This window comes from Sebastes umbrosus, chromosome 14 (genome assembly GCF_015220745.1).
Source record: "Sebastes umbrosus isolate fSebUmb1 chromosome 14, fSebUmb1.pri, whole genome shotgun sequence".
In the NCBI taxonomy this organism is placed as follows: domain Eukaryota; kingdom Metazoa; phylum Chordata; class Actinopteri; order Perciformes; family Sebastidae; genus Sebastes; species Sebastes umbrosus.
Genome location: NC_051282.1, coordinates 8,098,924 through 8,118,075, shown reverse-complemented (window position 1 = coordinate 8,118,075; position 19,152 = coordinate 8,098,924). Strand labels below are relative to the sequence as shown.

General features: G+C 41.6%; 1 protein-coding gene across 2 annotated transcripts; it reads left to right on the top strand.

The window, feature by feature from the left end:
* The first annotated feature begins 350 nt into the window (after positions 1-350).
* Positions 351-14,832, top strand: LOC119501755 (NLR family CARD domain-containing protein 3-like). Of its 2 annotated transcripts, none has more exons than XM_037792337.1 (11): positions 351-1,049; positions 1,176-1,228; positions 1,408-1,641; positions 2,429-4,265; positions 4,422-4,595; positions 5,341-5,508; positions 7,169-7,342; positions 8,197-8,367; positions 11,356-11,529; positions 11,658-11,707; positions 13,073-14,832. In XM_037792337.1, the coding sequence occupies exons 1-11, from the start codon at positions 772-774 to the stop codon at positions 13,588-13,590; spliced, it is 3,831 nt and encodes a 1,276-aa protein (XP_037648265.1). In that variant the 5' UTR covers positions 351-771; the 3' UTR covers positions 13,591-14,832. The 2 variants fall into 2 exon arrangements, with proteins under 2 accessions (XP_037648265.1, XP_037648264.1); XM_037792336.1 differs by having other exon boundaries at positions 352-1,049; positions 1,405-1,641.
* The last annotated feature ends 4,320 nt before the right edge of the window (positions 14,833-19,152 follow it).

Genomic DNA, 19,152 nt, shown 5'->3' with positions numbered 1-19,152 from the left:
AATGTCCTCACTCTGAAGGTCTAAATCTCAAATTGGTCCTCACAAAGATAGCTGTACAAGAACACACACACACACACACACACACACACACACACACACACACACACACACACACACACACACACACACACACACATTACTCTGGGTCCGCCCACCAGATGTTGGGCTTCCTCTGTCTGATAAAAGTTTTCTTGTGTAATGTTGTTCACAAGTACACCGGCAGACATGCAACACGGTCTCATTTCCTGCAGCAGCTAACCAAAGGTAAGACAACACTTTTGAATGTTTCTGTGCCTGTTTGTGAATGTGTGTGTGTGTGTGTGTGGGGGGGGGGAATAGATATTTTATTACACATGAATAGTCCAGTCAAATATCTTACATAGTGTTTTGGTAAAATCAAAAGCATCAAGAGTTGTTTTAGAGTTGTGAAGAATACAAATACAGACTAAACAAACATTGCTTTCACTTTTAACAGAGTTTGTTAATGTGTGCCTGCAGAAAACACTTTAAAAATGTTAATTTTTAGTTAAACTAAAACTGTTACAACTCTGCTATCTACGATCATGACTCATGACTATGATCCAGTGTGTATCAAATTAATAATTAACAGAAGATAGATGCAGATCAAAAGTGTTTTTTTACTTTCATTTTCACGATCTAAGTACAGCAATGTTTGTAGCGGAGCATGGTATGTGTCCAAAGAAAACTTGCTGACATTTAAATACTTTCCAAATGACAGATTCACTGAGCCGACACTGAAGAAACAACATCATGGGGAGCCAATGCTCTCTCAGGAGGGGTAAAATAGAGGAAGATGAGTTTGACACACCTCACAAAATAAGAAAGAAAGATGAGGTTTCCACCACAGTGAGTAGAGAAAAGTCTCCTCTCCTCCAAAGAAGGCCATCTCTGCAGGAGGAGGGAGGAGCCGTGAAGGAGGAGGAGACTTTAGAGAGGCAAGAAGAAGAAACTTCCTCTGAAAAACTGGAATGTGAGACGAGCAGCGCTCTGGCACATGAATACACTGTCGTTGAAGTTAACCCCTCAAAGTGAGGCTCACATTAACACTAAAACAGTATTAATATGTGTATATACAGTAAATAACAGCTACTTCTAATACTAATAGTTACATGCATTGTTAACTGTTAACTCATGTTGTTTTTGTCATTTGTAAGTGCTTGCCTCTTTGAAACACCTGATCCTGCTTCAGCCAACACAGAGGAGAAAGGTGAGTTCAAGTCAATAGTGTCAAGAGCAAATCTTGATTTTGGTGATCATAAAATGGCAATCACAAAAAATATGCACATGTTTTAGAGGCCATTTTATTCTGCTGCATGCTTGTAACAGGTACCCGTGTCAAAAATGTGATGACGTGCAATCGTGTGTTTGTTATCTTTTTAAAAGAAGCTGCCTGGGTGGACAAGAACAGGGCTGATCTCATTCAGACTGTAAACTCAGTGATGCCAATAGCTGATGAGATGCTCCAGCAGAAGATAATGCATCAAGAGATGTACGACAACATCGAGGCTGCCAATACCAACAAGGACAAGATGAGGAAGCTCTTCAAGACCCTAACGTCTCCAAAAGCCAAATCGGACTTCTTTAGAATCCTCCAGAAATGGCAGCCAGAGAACTGTGGAAGTACGTGAAGTCTTTTTGATAAGTTGACATCTGTTGAGGTCTTTGTCTAAGACATAATGATACTACAATGTTTATAATGGTTAGTGTTGTAATAAACCGACTTGTGCAAACTGTAGACCGCATATATAGACGCATCTCCACTTCCTCCCACTGTACAAAAGTGAAGCCAAAATATCCCAGATACGGGAGCTGCCGTCTTGAGATTTTGACGTAATTTCTCCCTCACACACACACAGACACACACACACAACTGCCCCAACATCCATTTTATCTAAACTTTTGTTATTATACTGCTTATTTGCACCAACAAAACCAAAGCAAATTCCTAGTGTATACCTCTTACAATTGGCAATAAACACGATTGTGATTCTGATTTGAAGCCAGAGTCTGTACAGTAGTGAACATACATCAGAGTGATAAGAAATATACCTAACATGACAGAAACCATCTTTGGGAAACATTTATTTCACGTGTACTTTGATTTTTTAGTTTGACCCATGTCCCATCCACTAACATGGAGGGAGCGGGAAATATGACCTATACAGCAGCCGGCCCCCAGGGGGCGATTGAGATGTTCTGGCCTCACTTTTGGGGAGCTGTCATGTCATCCATCTTTATATACAGTCTATGGTGCAAACATGTCAGGTCGGCCATAAAATATTGATTCCAGTCTATTTGATGGCATAGCTTGTTGATAAAACAACGTTGCAATTTTAAATCAAATGCTGAACATATTGAACAAACTGCATTGCTTATGCTTTGACAACGCTGCACTCTTTCATTGCAGCCGAAGATGTCGTCAAAGAAGTCATCAAAAACCACAAAGCATATCTGAGGGAAAAGTTCAGGTATGAGTTTGAAGGCACTGAAAAAGATCATAAGGAGAAAAAATCATTGGACAAAATTTACACAGAGCTTCACATTGTACAGGGAGAGAGCGAACGTGTCAATACAGAACATGAGATCTGGGAGATTGAAGATAAGGCGAGGTGTCAAACAGCTGAGGACATTAAAATCAACTGCAATGACATCTTTATATCAGCTATCAGGACCGTGATGACAAAGGGAATTGCCGGCATTGGAAAAACCGTCTCCGTGAAGAAGTTCATCCTTGACTGGGCAGAAGGGAAAGCCAACCAGGACTTGGACTTCATATTTGTGCTACCATTCAGGGAGCTAAATCTAGTCATAGATGATCCATTTAGTATTGAGACACTCGTGAGAGACTTCCATCCAACACTTAAGAACATATCAGTTGCAAGAATATTTGATAATCACAAAGTTTTGTTCATTTTTGATGGTCTCGATGAAAGCCAGCTTCAACTGAATTTCAAAAAAACCCAAATATTGAAAGATGCCACTAAGGAATCATCAGTGGACACTCTGGTGACCAACCTCATCAGGGAAGACCTTCTTCCTAACGCTCTTGTCTGGATAACCTCAAGACCAGGACACGTTCAGCGCATCCCTCGCCAGCATGTATACCAGTGGACTGAGGTCAGAGGATTTAATGATCCACAGAAAATACAGTACTTCAGGAATAGAGTTGAGGACAAGGCAGTAGCTGAACGAATTATCAACAACATCACGATGTCCAGGAGCTTATACATTATGTGTCACATACCTATCTTCTGTTGGATTGCGGCAAAGGTTCTTGTGTATTTGCTGCGGAAGATGGACAACACTGGAGGTGAAGACATAAAGATACCCACAACTCTTACTGAGATGTACACACACTTCCTTTGCATTCAAATGCAGGTAGCTACGGAAAAGTACGACAACCAGGATGAGTCAGATACAGAGGAGATCTTCAAGTCGAATGAAGGGTTCATTTTTAAATTAGGCAGAATGGCATTTGAACATTTGAATAAAAGCAACATCATATTTACTGGCAATGATCTGAAAAGCTATGGCATCGACATAACCCAAGCTGGACTTTACCGTGGGTTGTGCACAGAGATATTCAAAGAAGAGAATGTGTTCAACAAGAAGAAACTCTACTGCTTTGTGCATCTGACAGTTCAGGAGTACTTTGCTGCCCTCTTTGTGTACCACAGTTTTGCAAGTAAAAAGATAGATTCCCTAAGCCTCAAGGAGTTCCTGCTCAAAGGGTCCGTGGAAGAGCTCAAGTCTATCTTGGATGCAGATCCAGTTGATTTACCTTTGGACGAACTGATGGAAATCTCGATAGCTAATTCAACTCAGAGAAAGACAGGAGAACTGGACATGTTCCTCAGGTTCCTCATCGGCATGTCCCTACAATCAACACAAGAGCTGCTTCAAGGCTTGATTCAGCAGGAAGAGGCGCACTCTGTGGTTGTTGAGGAAATTAAGAAGAGCCTTTTAGAAATAGATTTAGGGGACTGCTCACCTGAAAGATGTCTGAACCTCGTTCACTGCCTGATCGAGCTGAAAGACAGTTCCCTACACGATAATGTGCGGAAGTATCTGAGACCGGATCACGATCCAGAAACACAGCTCTCCCCTGTTCAGTGCTCAGCTCTGGCTGACTCAATTCTGATGTCAAATACGCCTCTGGATGAATTCAACCTGAAGAAATACAGACCATCAGCAAAAGGTATTTTTCGACTTGTCCCAGCTGTGAGGAACTGCAGAAAAGCAAGGTGGGTTGGTTACTTAAATAGTGGTATTTCTGCATTGCATGCAATCACTTTGTCCCTACCGTTTTTTAATATAGCGCACACAAGTACACGTTTATAATTTCCCTGCAAACTGTATCCGATCTTGCATGATTGTCTTTTTTAATTTCTTCTTCGCAGAATCTCAGGTGTCGTTCTTGATGTTTGGCTTTGCGAAACAATCTCCTCAGCTCTTCGAATGCCAAACTCCGTGCTAACAGAACTGCACCTGACAAATAATAACTTTTTTGAGAAAGGCATAGGGATCTTGATTGATGGACTGCAAAACTGTCAGTGTAAACTAGAAGCTCTGAGGTTAGTAAAACTATTACTTTTAATTGTATTGTGTTGCTATTAGGGCTGTCAAAGTTAATGCATAATAACACATTAACGCAAAATCGTTTTAACACCACTAATTTCATTAATGCATTAACGCAATCAAACTTTTGGAGGTTGTCGCAGGCTCAGTTTTATAGCTAGAGTGAAAAATGATAAAAACCTAAGGAAACCATTGGTACCAACCAAATTAGTGCAACATTTTGGCAAGGAAAAACGGTCATGGCTATTTTCAAAAGGTTCCCTTGACCTCTGACCTCCAGATATGTGAATGAAAATGGGTTCTATGGGTACCCAAGAGTCTCCTCTGTACAGACATGTCCACTTTATGATAATCACATGCAGTTTGGGGCAAGTCATAGTCAAGTCAGCACACTGACACACTGACGGCTGTTGTTGCCTGTTGGGTCAAACTTGAGTTTGCCATGTTATTATTTGAGCATATTTTTTAATGCTAATTGCAGTACCTGTGAGGGTTTCTGGACAATATAGGCTATTTTGCCGTAGTTGAAGTTCTATATTTCCAGTTGGCTCTCATCCTAGAGGATTAATACACCAAAAATTGCATAATGTGCACTCAGCCAGCCGAGCCAGGATGAGCCCCAACAAACAGGGACATTTACGAACCACTGCATCCTCTTTCAGTCAGTGTTGCCAACTAGTTGTTGCTGCTGTTGCTGTTATACATGCACTCATGTAACGCTTTTATCCTCTGTGTTTGTAGTCTCTCAGGTCACGGTCTGGTACAACCAGACTGTGAAAAGATGGCATCAGCTATCAAATCAGTTCTCTCAAATCTAAGGGAACTGGATCTGAGTGGCAACCCGCTGGGAGGTTCATTATACTCTCTGCTTTCTGTTGGGCTAGGTAGCCCCAAACTGGAGAAGCTCAGGTCAGTCTCAGACATGTTGTTCCCCAAAACACTGAAGTATGAATAAAAGTCAATTTTCTTGGCTATGTCATATGGCAGAAATTATGTATTTGTTCTATCAGTTGTGGATGAAGTACCTGAAAGCTTTTTACTTTTGAGTAAAAGTAGAAATCTAACCAGTAAGTTACCTTAGTGAAAGTTAGAGTAGCCTATTATAATATTACTTGAGTAAGTCTTGTAGTGTCTGATATTTACTGTACTTACGTATCAAAACTAATTTTCTGATATTAAATGTATTTAAGTATTAAAAGTAAAAGTAAAAGTAAAAGCTGTTTAAAAAAAGCAAGGATTTTGAGATTTATAGGTTTATTCCTCTTAACATATACACCACCTTAAAAATGGTGGCAACATTACACCATAGGTGTATAAACAGAACTGGATACAGCGTTGCAGGCGAGGTCACGTTCATTCCTATGAAAGTTGCTCAGTGGTGCATGAAGACTAAATGGCTCAACTTCTGTCTGGAAAAGTTCCGGCGATCTTCCGCATCCATTGGGACACATGGAACACGGGCAGTAGCGTCCGCTCGGTCACATGACTCGGTCACGGGGTCCCAACGTCACGCCGTCGTCACGGCTTGCGCTGTCGTTACGGTCTGGGTCTCATTCACATGAACGGAGGAAGGAAAATAACTTTGGATTCGACTATTAGTGCATTTTACAACTTTTAGGACCTAATGAATTGAATAAGGGGTGTTAGAGTGTTCCTACTGGGAAGTTGATTTACCTAAAAAGAAATTATCCGCTGAGTTACAGACGTCTCTTTCCCAATGTAAGTCTATCGGAAAAAGTATTTTTGGGCCCAATGGCATCACGTGACGGACACAAAAGTTGCAGTACCTCGGTTTGGCCACTACGGAAGTTGGGATCAACGACCGGCGCTCTTCTTGGGGGCTTGCATTACACATGAAGAAAAACGACTTAAAGGATTTAAAGAACAAAATCCAGTTCTTCCTTCCCTCGTAGTTGCAAGTAGCATGTAGCATGATCTGACATGCAGCCTGCCTGGACTTGAGCATAAATCTAAATTTAACTACGACTTTGAGAGCACTTTGTTTGCACTTGCCCGTCACATGAACGATGTAACTCGCAAGCTAAGATCACTGATTCACTAAACCTGTTTGCTTGCAATAGTAACGAGTAACGAAGATGCTTAGGGGAAATGTATCAGAGTAGAAGTATACATTTTACAAAGGAAACGTAGTGGAGTAAAAGTGAAAGTTGACAGAAATATCAAAACTCAGGTAAAAACAGATATTCCAAAAAAACACCTAAGTACTGTAAAGAAGTATTATTACTTCGATATATTACAACGTGTTCTATGAAGACACCATCGAAATCGTAGGAATAGTCGTGCTGCTAAAACATCTTTAAATGAATACTTCTTGATAGATGTATCATTGTTATTACAGCTCAATTACTATAAACAATGTTTACCATATTAACACTGAATCAAATTACTGTGTAATGTAAAATTGTTTGCTAAACATCCCACTGTGTACTTTTATGCAGCCTCTAGCTGCTGTCAGCTTGTTTTGTATCACAAGTCAGTTTGGTAGAGCTGGACAGTATGACCTATTTATCTGTGTCTAAATTTAATGTTGTTTTCTCTGTACCAAAAGACTGAACAGAAATCCTTGGATTGCAAAAATCTGCAAGGAGTTGGTGACGGCATTCACATCCAACCCATGTTCCCTGCGAGAGCTGGAACTGAGTTACACCAGTTTGAAAGACTCAGAAATGGAGTTCCTCTCTACTGGGCTGATGAGCACAAACTGTACCCTGGAGGTGTTGAGGTAAAAGACTGCATTATATCGCACTGCAACAAGTTGTAAAAAGTCTCAATTACAGCTGCAATATCATTCAAAATAGAAGAAAGAAGGAACCAAAATCCAATACATGTGAAGAAGTATGTAGGCAAAATTATGTCTGAAAAGGTGAAAGAACAAACATCAATTCATATCATTAAAGGAACAATGTGTAACAATTCGGGGGATATATTAGCAGAAATGGAATATAATATTCATATCTATGTTTTCTTGAGTGTATAACCATCTGAAACTAAGAATCGTAGTGTTTTCGTTAGCTTAAAATGAGCTCTTCATATCTACACAGGGAGCGGGTCATCTTCACAGAGTCCACCATGTTGCTCCGCCATGTTTCTACAGTATCCTAGAACAGAAAAACCAAACTCTGGCTCTAGAGAGAGTCACATTTTTACATTACCTGAAAGCCACCATGGTTCTCCGACACGCTTGTGAAACTGCGCTAACGTGAGCCGCAGAGCGCAAAACCGCGGTACCACCAGCCACCGTCTGACTTCCGTTGCTCTTAAAGTAGTGTTATTATGGTAAGGATGGCCTCTGAGCGTGGCGAAAGGCGTTACCATGGTTTTGCACTCGGCGGCTCACATTACCACCGTCTTGGAAAGGGAGGAGTGAGCGTAGCGGTACTCAGTTGGTTGCAATCTGCAGCCACACCACTAGATGCAGCCAAATCCTACACACTGTTCCTTTAAGCCAGAAAAACTAAATTGTGATCATACACAGATAATTAATAAAACATCATGCTAAGTAAAGTTTTTCATGTGTACATGTTGTTCAAATATTCTGTTAAGCAATTCAATTATATTGCTACCTTTGTCTTTCAGTGTCAGTCACAACAGACTCACTGAGAAAGGTTGTGAGACGTTGGCCTCAGTACTCAGCTCCAAATCTTCCCGCCTGACAGAGCTGGACCTGAGCTACAATGACCTGCAGGACTCAGGAGTGAGGGCGCTCTCTACTGCACTGATGAACCCACGCTGTTTGAAAACACTAAAGTCAGTGTAACGAATAGCTCTTATTCACTTTGTCTTTGCGAATTTGCTAATCCGGATTCAGCATGATTGTAATTCACCAACACAACAAACGCACTGTTTCAGAGAGGTGTTGATTCAACTTTATGGGTATTTTGGAGGTTGTACTGCTGTTGAATTGTATTGCATCATACTTAGAACAAATATTTTGTCCACCTTATACCAGTGATATATCAGTGAGGATGGTGTAAATATATGAAGTGTGTGTGTCAAATTTAACTCTAAAAATATTTTTTTCCATGTTAAAGCTGCAGTGGGTAGAAATGGAGAAAATAGGATTTAAAAAAGTAATTTTTATAAAACAGTCACCCTATAATAATAATAATAATAATAATAATAACTTGGATTTATATAGCGCCTTTCAAGAAACCCAAGGACGCTTTAACATAGGCATAAATAAACACAACAAAAGGAACATAACAGTAGCTAGAGGCCATAGGCCTTGGTGGAGAGGTGGGTTTTTAGAAGTCTTTTGAAACTGTCCAGAGATGGTGCGTTGCGGAGCTCTATGGGGAGAGAGTTCCAGAGGGTGGGGGCTGTCACACTGAAAGCTCTGTCCCCAAAAGTTCGCATTTTTGTGTGAGGGATGGAGAGCTGACCCGTGCCTGAGGATCTGAGGTTCCGGGGCTGTGTGTATGGGTGGAGGAGGTCAGATAAGTACTGAGGAGCCAGGGCGTTGAGGGATTTGTAGGTGAGAAGGAGGATTTGTAGGTGATGCGGGACTTGACCGGGAGCCAGTGGAGGTGGATGAGGGTGGGGGTGATGTGCTACCAGGGCTTGGTGCGGGTGAGAACCCTGGCAGCAGAGTTTTGCACATACTGGAGCCTGACCAGGGCTTTGCTGGGAACCCCGGACAGTACTCCATTGCAGTAGTCCAAACGGGAGGTGACGAAAGCGTGGATGAGGGTTTCTGCCACAGAGTCAGAGAGTGATTGCCGGAGACGGGAGATGTTTTTTAGGTGGAAGAAAGCGGATTTGGTGATGAACCTGATGTGAGACTGGAATGAGAGTGTTGGGTCCAGGATGACACCCAGGTTGCGGACTCCCCGAGGATGGGGAGAAAGAACAGCCATCAACGTCCAGATGTAGATCTCCAACCTTCCGGAGCAGGGCCTTGGGAGCCACAACCATGAGCTCGGTTTTGTTGCTGTTGAGTGTAAGGAAGTTAGATGACATCCAGATTTTTATTGCATTCAGGCAGTTTACAAGTGACTGTGGGGGTAGCTGTGTGGATGGTTTGGTGCTAAGATATAGTTGTGTGTCGTCAGCATATGAGTGAAAGCTGAAACCGTGGTGGCGGATGATCTGACCAAGGGGGAGCATGTAGATGGTGAAGAGGAGGGGTCCCAGCACAGAGCCTTGAGGTACACCATGGTTTACTGGGGCCGGGGTGGAACTGGAGTCTCTGATGGTGACAAACTGTTTTCTGTTTGTGAGGTAGGACTGAAACCAGGAGAGAGCTGAACCGGTGAGGCCAAGGTAGTCAGATAGGCGGGTGAGGAGGATGGTGTGAGAGACTGTGTCGAAGGCGGCTGAGAGGTCCAAGAGGATGAGGATGCTGATGTGGCCGGAATCTGCAGCGATGAGGAGGTCATTCGTGATTTTGATGAGGGTGGTCTCTGTGCTGTGGTGTGGTCTGAAGCCAGATTGAAAGGTTTCATAGAGCTCATGGTTGGACATATGTTGATGGAGTTGGGCGGCCACTGCTCTTTCCAGAATTTTGCTCAGGAAAGGAAGGTTGGAGATCGGTCGGTAGTTGTTGCAGTCATCCCGGTCCAGACCTGGCTTTTTGAGGATAGGAGTGACTGAGGCCATCTTGAGGCTATCGGGTACCAAACCAGATGCCAAGGAGGAGTTGATGATGTTCACCATGATGGGGCACAGGGCAGGTAGGCAAGCCTTGACCAAGGCTGTGGGCATGGGGTCCAGAGAACAGGTGGAGGCCTTGGCCTTAGTGATCAACTTGGCGACCTGAGGAGCACATACAGGGGAGAAGGAGGAGAGGGAGCACTGAGGCAGGCGAACATCCAAGGGAGCCACGCCCAGTGGCTGAGATGTGTGACAGTGTGTGACTGTGTGTGACTATCCTGACAGTAGTGCATGAGACAGGTAATCTGAAAAAAGAAAAAAGTCATGTGCCTCTGTGTCCTCCGGTGCTCTTAATGGCATCTGCAAGATTTCACAGACCGGAGTAAAACAACCAATCAGAGCAGATCTGGAGCCTTGCTGTCTCTGAGCAGCTGTCAATCACTTGCGAACTCTGATCAAACGGTCAAACTAGGCAGCGCTGATGAAATATGAATCAATATTATTTTACTGTAATGCCTATTTCTCACCTCAGATATTTTCAGAAACATCTTGTAGTGTACTGTTTAGTTGTAAAATGAGAAAGTTTGTGACCCGCCAGCCATGTTGAGATTAGAAAATACCAAGCACCGCCCACCAGACGGAGCACAGCCAATAGGAACGCTCAATGGGAACGCTCAATGGGAACGCTCAATGGGAACACTCAATGGGAACACTCAATGGGAACGCTCAATGGGAACGCTCTCTCTCTGAAATGACCTGTGATTGGCCAAAGTCTCCTGTCACGGGCTAGATTTTTTAAAGCCTGAAAACAGAGCCATGAGGAGGTGCAGAAGTCTAGTTTTCTCTCAGAACACTTGAATTACAATATGCTGAAAGGTTATTATGGATATTTTTCCCAATGATGCCAAAAACATTCTGTCTACTGCAGGTTTAAGTGTGTAAGTGCTTTGCTTTTTCTTCTTTTGCTCTGCCTCCTGCCCTGAAAGTGTCAACTTGTGTGATGTGTGGCGCTACATGTCAACAAGTCCAAAGGGAGAGCCTGATAAATGACTAATCAGGTTCATGTCATGTTAACAAGTGAAAATCGCTGCCGATAAGGGCATGTACCACACGCCTAAAATGTCACTTGTCTGATTTCTGTAGGCTGTCATTCTGTAAAGTGACAGAAGATGGATGTGTCGCCCTGGCCTCTGCCCTGAGGTCTGACCACTGCGGCCTCAGGGAGCTGGACCTGAGCTTTAATCACCTGGCAGATCACGGAGTCGAGCTGCTGACTGAAATACAGAGGGATTCACGCTGCAGTCTGGAGAAACTCAAGTATGCTCAAACAGGCTGTCTACTCACTTCTATCATTATTCCAAGATTCATTTGCAAGATTCACTTCATTTGTTTGATTTGACAGTATTTTTGATGTTGTCAACTGCTGTCCCTCTATTTCCCATCAGTGTGGACCACAATGAAGAATGCTGGTTTGACCTGAAGCTACTGAGACAGTGTAAGAATGCATTTATTTTTAATGAAATGCTAAAGCTGTGGTGTTGTAACACACATGCATGTTGCAGTAAGGCTGTTTTTAAAAGTCTTAAAATATCCTTCAAATGTGGATAAAAGGATATCATGTTAAGTGGAGGGCACTTATCTACATGGGCAGCCCAGTCGCACAAAAAGACATGAATGACACGATAATGCCAAGGAAAAAGCGCTGTTTTGTTTTGTTACGTTAGTGACGTATTTTTTTGTGATTTGTTTTCCGTACTTACGTTACGTTGCTTCTATACGTATTGTAGTTCGTTTACGTACTTATCTTAAGGCTAACCATGACGTTTTCCCTAAACCTAACTAAGTGGTTTGATTGCCTAAACCTAAAGGCCCTGACACAACAAGCCGATGGTCGGCCGTTGGACAGTTTGGGGCCGTCGGTGAGCATCTAGTTTTTGTGGTGTGTTCCGCGCTTTCGGCTCTAGTCTGCATGTGTCGGAGGCTTTTTGCCCTAATCAGCATGTTGAATTGGCGGTGGAGCTCGTCGGTAAGAAAAATCACTCTGATTGGCTGTTCAGCTTCAGCGAATCAGTGTACTAGTAAAGAAACGGAAGTGAGGAAAGCAAGCCAACGAGTAAAGTCAGGAGGGCACACACAGAGGGTCCTTGTCATTTTTCATCTTCATCTCATCTGATCATTACAATACACAGATATTTTCACAACACGGCCATCTGGAATAAAGCTAAGTGGTGAGTGAGAGTGGTGTGAAAATAGTCGTCAAAAGCCGCTGTCTTTCATGTACGTATCATAACAACAGTTTGTATATCCGCCGACCTAGGTCTTACCTTTTCCCCTTTTTGAATGACGAATACTGACTACTGTGACCTGCTGGTGTGGTGAGTTATTTCCTCACATGTAGGTGCAGGACGTCTGAAGTCTTTGCGATGTGTTCATTTGCAACTTGTCAACCAAGACAAAGCCGCTAGTTCTTTTATGTCAGCTTGGTGTGTCTTGGCCTTAAGTGAGTGGTTTTGTTGCTCCCTGCTGGTACTCTAGCTTCATACACGCGAGCAATATTCACGCCTCGGCGAGGCAAAATGTGACACTGACACGCTATCCTCTGGTGGACAGGCTTTGGCATGATATCAGGTTGACCTTGTAATGTGATTCCGGTATCATTGTGCTATGTACTGTATATAAAATTAGAGTTTTGCCTAGTCAGAATAGAATTAGAATTTTGACTAGGCAAAATGACGTTGCAGATATCTCTAATGAATATCCTGTCTAGCTATTACATATTAAAACGGCCTGCCATGCTCACAAAGCAATAGAACTTAAGAAATAGAACTCTAATAAATTGTTTCTTCTGTCTTGATTGCAGATGCTTGTGATCTGACACTGGACCCTAACACAGCAGGTGTGACTGTGATTTTGACAGAAGAGAACAAAAAGGGAACATATGTTCATGAGAAGCAGCCGTATCCTAAAAATGAAGACAGATTTGACTACTGTCAAGTACTGTGTGAAGAGGGTCTGACTGGTCGCCATTACTGGGAGGTTGAGTGTATTTCAGCTGATGTCGGAGTGGCATACAAAAGTATAGCCAGGGCACACGACTATTCAAGGGAATTCTCTTTGGGAGAAAATGAAAAGTCTTGGTGCTGGTTTTTTAAGGGGGACTTTTGTCATAACAATTCCCATCTGGAGTTTATGGGCCCCAATACATATCAAAGTACGATAGGAGTGTATCTAGACTGGCCTGCTGGCATTTTGTCCTTTTTTCAGGTCTTTCCTGACACACTGACCCACTTGCACACTGTCCGTACAACTTTCACTGAACCACTCCATCCTGGTTTCCAATTAGAATATGGATCCATTTACCTGTGTAAAATAAAGTAACCAAAAAGTCCATACAACACAAACCCATTATAGGATCTGAAACGGTCTTAAAAAGCATAAACTGTGACTTTGTCAATACCATACTGATTTAGCCAAATAAAGATCCAAGTCTCGTGACCTGTTTAAAGGTTGAATACATTTTCTATGTGAAAGTATGATGAGAAATATGGGTCCAAATTGGGGCGGGTTTGAGCACACAGCATACTCAACCCAGCCATCTTTTGCGTACGTGTTTGTATATTTTTTGAAAAACATCTGTACAGAAGATAAAGAATGATAATAATAAGTATGGCAAATAAAAATGTGGTTATCCTTGTGCTTTACACAGCATGGCCCACTAAAAATATAGGAAATCTAGAGAAAAAAACACATTTAACAATTGAAACAAGGGCCAGAAAGCACATCAAGCAGAGTACATTTCAGACTGGTACAATAAGGATTTGTCTATAATTCTTCCCACATTTTATGACTCAACTTCTCAAATTCTGGATTGTCAGTTAACAATTGAAAGTTCATCTGCAAATTTCCCACTTGATTGTGAGAAACAAAAATAGCACAGTGGCACATTCAGGCCATATATGGAATCAATTTTGATCTCCTCATATCCAAAGCTGCCATTATAGATATAATTTTACAGTTTATAATGCACCATTTTTAAAAAGAAATGTACATATCATCTGTCACTGTCAATATAAATCCTACACGCTGTACACACAGTATATAGACACCTGTACATACCATACATAATCATCCAGTCCATGTATTTCCATTCGGTATTTATTTCTTTACGCTATTTGTATTTTTTTACAGCTTAAAGAACTCTTGACTTGTATATAGACATTTGATTTTTTATTTTACTGTTGGTCATTGTTTCTCTTGTTTTTTTATATATATTTATGTAATATTCACACATACACCTATTTTTTCCACATACTTGTGTACATAACAGTTCTGTCTATTTTTTACCTTTTTGTCCAACTTTGTTGCCCTTGTCCCTCGCTGTTATTTCTATTTCTGTGTAAGTACAACAGGAGAGATGAAAAGTCAAATTCCTTGTAAGTGCACATGTACTTGGCAAACAAAGCTGATTCTGATAAAATCTAATCTTTTTGACTGCACCTCTGATTGAAATATTAAGTGAAACGCAGAGAGAGAAACTCTTCTTCCTGCCTCTTGATTATCCATCCTCTTCTTTCTGTTTGCCTGTCGGTAGATGCACAATAAAAACACTATTGAAGCATTTTTCTTTGCATGTGTGTGTGTACCATTTCCTGCAAAGGCAAAAAAAAAACAGAGCACTCCCACCCTGACTGAATGTGAAAGATAAAGAGGGACAGTTACTGTTATTATGGATGTGCATAGATAACCACAGCTCAGCTTTCTTCCTCCCACAGCTTTCATTATGTGACTGCAGAACACTTTGGTCGCACATAGATAAAACCTAAAGTAGCTGTCTGATCGGTTTTAATTGCAGCAAAGTGTGAGAAAAGGTTGAGTTAGACACTAGACATAGTAACACATACATATGCATAGAAAAAAATACCGACTGAAAAATGATATACTATATGGTCATGGGAGAAAGAATTTGACAAAAGTCTCTATAAAGTGCTACAGGAATGAGTTGTAAACACCTGAAATGAGTTAGCGTTTTAGCCCTTCTGGTTTCCTTGTCTCGAAGTCAGTGGATTTTTTTAATGGGTTTTTAGTTATATGCCTGAAATAAGGTCTGTGGTTGACACAAGCTGAAGAGATTTTAACATTTTGTTCTAAGACGTAAAGTACATCGGTAAATATTCCACTTGTGAATTTTGAAGCCTTTGTGTCTTTAAAAAAGGCCGTTGCTAACAAGTGGTTAAATGAGACTACTAAAGGTCCTCCTTTACAGCCTCGTTGTATATACTCGCGTTCATGCCACCGTGGTGTAGTTGGTTTATAGCCTAACGTTACTTCTGGCGATTGCTTCAAAAATCATAAAAGTTCTGTTCATTTGTGGAGATTATTTTAGGGAACAAAACGTGTAAGCATTATAAACGTGTGTTTGCCACAGAGTTTCTTTTCTGCAATAATCCAAAACCCGATGGGAAAAATCCCATTGGCTTTTTGTCGAGGGAACCCACAGTGATGCTAACTTCCTGGTTGGCCTCTTGGAGGGTGAAAAGAGGAGATGTCACGCGTCATATCTTTGGGGTACAACACACTCGCAGTAAAATCTGGTCTGCATTCGCCAAAATTGAGCCAATCACATCGCGCGACCGCAGCTCCAGTTACACTGCGCATGTGTTATACCCCATGACCCCTGTCCCAGCCTCTTTCAATAGGCTTTGGTTGGCCTACAAAAATACGTCATCCCTGGAACACTCTATGCTGATCTTGATGGAGGGAATGAACCTAAATACTGAAAGAAAAAAAAAAAAATCAGGATGAAATTGATTTTAGAATAGCTTCAATCTCCAGAAATACATGCTTGGATATTCCTGGATATTTTGAGACACATTGAAATTTGTGGATGGACCCCCCATGCATGCAGCTAGGCCTATATGGTACAGTAATGTGCTCCAACTAGTAATATTTGCTCTAAATAAGACTATTCTTCATCTATGTGCTCAGAACATCTTTGAGCAGAACACAAATAGCCAAAGTAAGACATCAGATTCTTGGTTTCTAGTCCCGTGCTTTAGCTCAGGTGGGGCAAATGTGCATGTGTGTGTGGTGGTGGTGGGTCGATGGGTGGGTGGGAGCTTTAAAACTTGGTTTGACAACATTAAAGCAGTCTGTGGAGCTTCCTGTCAGCTCTGTGACACACATGGGGATTGTCCCCTCTGCTGTTTGTTTTGTCACCTTCTGTTTCTCCCCCGGTTCCCTTCAGTTGTCAGCAGAGTAGGAGCCTTGTTAGCGTACCTCACTCCGAGGTGCACAGACACACACGCATCTCTACACTCAGAGATAAACGTGCACACACAGACATGAGCACACACGCACATGTTTGTCATATTTGGAGAGACTCACACAAGCACCAATTACCTGCTTGTACACCGACATTCACATTTTTGCCACATAGATAACACAGTTCATCACACACACATCTAAATATACTGAACGTGCATACGGTGACGCAAAGGAACAGTTCAACAGTCTTTGGGCTCACAAGCTGCTCACAAGCTGCTGGCTCCAGCTTTATATGCGGGTGATATCAATCTTCTTATCTAACTCTCGGCCAGAAAGCAAACAAGCATACTTCCTGTTGAACAGGTATTGTTTTTGAGACTAAATGTGAAAAAAATTGTCCTGGAATAAACCTTTTTTTAATCAATTACTTCAACCAATTGACCATTTATTAAAGTGACTCTGGGGTTTAGCGCAATCATCCAATATAATCTTGTCCAGCCATAAGATTGCATCTTTATAACCCCGTCCCTTTTCTTAAATAATTATTAGAGGTTGTATTTTATTGATACACGTAGTGATGATGAGATGAAGCTTCATGAAGCACTGAAGCTCTCCAGCAAATTGGTTGGCAAAAGGGTTCATTTCACAAGACTTCATCTGGGCTTCATGTGCACACGAAACCACCTGGTGGTCAAAGAGTGTAAAACAGGCAGATGTATTATGTGGTCTGTGATATAGGCTAATGTCTTTTACACCAGTACAGGCTTTGAAATAATGACTGTCAACAATGAAAAAATTGTTTCCATTTAGGCTAATCCATTTATATCAATGTAATGTATTGTCTGGCAAGTAGCCTATATTATGATTGTATAACACAAGTGTATAATAAACAATAATTGTCTTGTGAGTAATGCATCGAATGTGTGTACTGGTAAATTAATCAATAATAAATAAAGTTAAGTCAATATATATAGTATATGTAATATACTATATATATAGTCATAATAATGGCAGAAGGGGCAATATTAGTATTCTAAAACTGGAAAGTGGCAGGGTTTTAACTGGTCAGAGGACAGTGAATGTGCTAGTGTAACTATGGGAAAATGATAGAAGGGAGACTTTATTTGATTTTATTCAGGAACAATAATTTCTCAGCTGTGTTTCGGTAACGCGCTTCACAGAAAACTTCCTGGATTACTCGACATGCTCCGAAGCCTCAGCACAGCACGTAACATCACTAGTTCACCCAATTCAACTGTTATCAGGCCATTAAATAGGCGTTATCGGTTGCCATAAGCGCCATAAATGTGGGTAATTAGGGGTAATTAGGGGCCTACTACACCTACTATGTTGTAAAAGTGAAACAAAAACAAAAAGGCTTCTTTAGGTTTACGCAACAAAGAAACACGTAGTTCAGTTTGGGGAAAAACATTGTGTTTTGGGTTAAAATAACTACAAAACAACTACGCACTGTTGGTTTCACTCAGTATGCAAACTCTGGTCTCCTGGGTGAATGTCCTGTGTGTCCTAGTCATCGTCTCCGACCTCCACCCCTTACGGAGTTTCACACTATCTATACTACAGCGCCCGACTTCCCCTTCTGCTCCTGTCATAATTACTACAGTCGCTAGAGGTCACTGTCGTATTCTTTTATACCTTCTTTCGGTGATCTATCATGTGAATAGAGGATAAAACCTACTAGTGGGTGTAGTAGGCCTCTATTGACCCACATCTATGGGGCTTATAGCGACTGATACCACCTATATAATAGCCTGACAACAGTCTAATCGGCTGACTAGTTACACGCTCTCACTTAAAGGTGCAGTGTGTAGTATCTGGCAGCGTCTAGCTGTGAAGTTGCAGATTGCAACCAACTCAAACTTCTTCCGTGTACCAAACGTGTAGGAGAACTACGGTGGCCAATGTGAAAATTGCTATCTAGAGCCAGGGTTTGGTTTGTCCATTCTGGGCCACTGTAGAAACTTGGCGGAGCAACATGGCATCGGCTCCGTGAAGAGGATCTGCACCGTATGTAGATAAGAACGGCTCATTCTAACGAGGTAACGAAAACACAACAATCAGGTGTTTATACACTAAAGAAAACATACTTATTAATTATTTTCCATTTCTGCCAATAGATCCCCCTAAATGCTACACACTGTTCCTTTAAACAAGTTTTGATTTTTTTTTTTCACAATATAGAAGCTTTGCACTTTCACCAGGCAACACAGAGGAATCAGATATATGAGACTGGTGACATGTCATATATGTTGCACATTGCTGCATTTGACTATATATCACAGTCACTGCATTCTAATGGTGTAACACTAGAGGGGGATGCTTAACAGGATATGGCATGCCAGGCCAGGCGACAGTGTAGGCATGCTGGTTTAATGTGTATATGTTTGTGTGTTTGTATAAATGACATTTCAAGGCATAGCCTCTGCATATTTGTTCCGTGATTAGAAGGAAACACATGGACTCAGAAGGCCCTACTTCTCTCCCTATTTCAGGGTTGCTTCTGTGAAAGCAGTGTTTCTGTTTTACCGAAAGAATGCAGCTTATTTTAATTATAAGGACATTTTCCTACCTCATATAGAACAATATCTCAAGGACAGGAGGACCTTGGAACAGGTGAAAGCAGATGGACACACACACACTCACTGTAGGAACACA

Coding starts and splice junctions, on each gene's coding strand:
- LOC119501755 (XM_037792336.1), top strand. CDS start 772: ATGGGGAGCCAATGCTCTCTCAGGAGGGGTAAAATAGAGGAAGATGAG. Junction 4,266..4,421: donor AGGAACTGCAGAAAAGCAAG/GTGGGTTGGTTA, acceptor TCTTCTTCGCAG/AATCTCAGGTGTCGTTCTTG. Junction 11,530..11,657: donor TGCAGTCTGGAGAAACTCAA/GTATGCTCAAAC, acceptor ATTTCCCATCAG/TGTGGACCACAATGAAGAAT.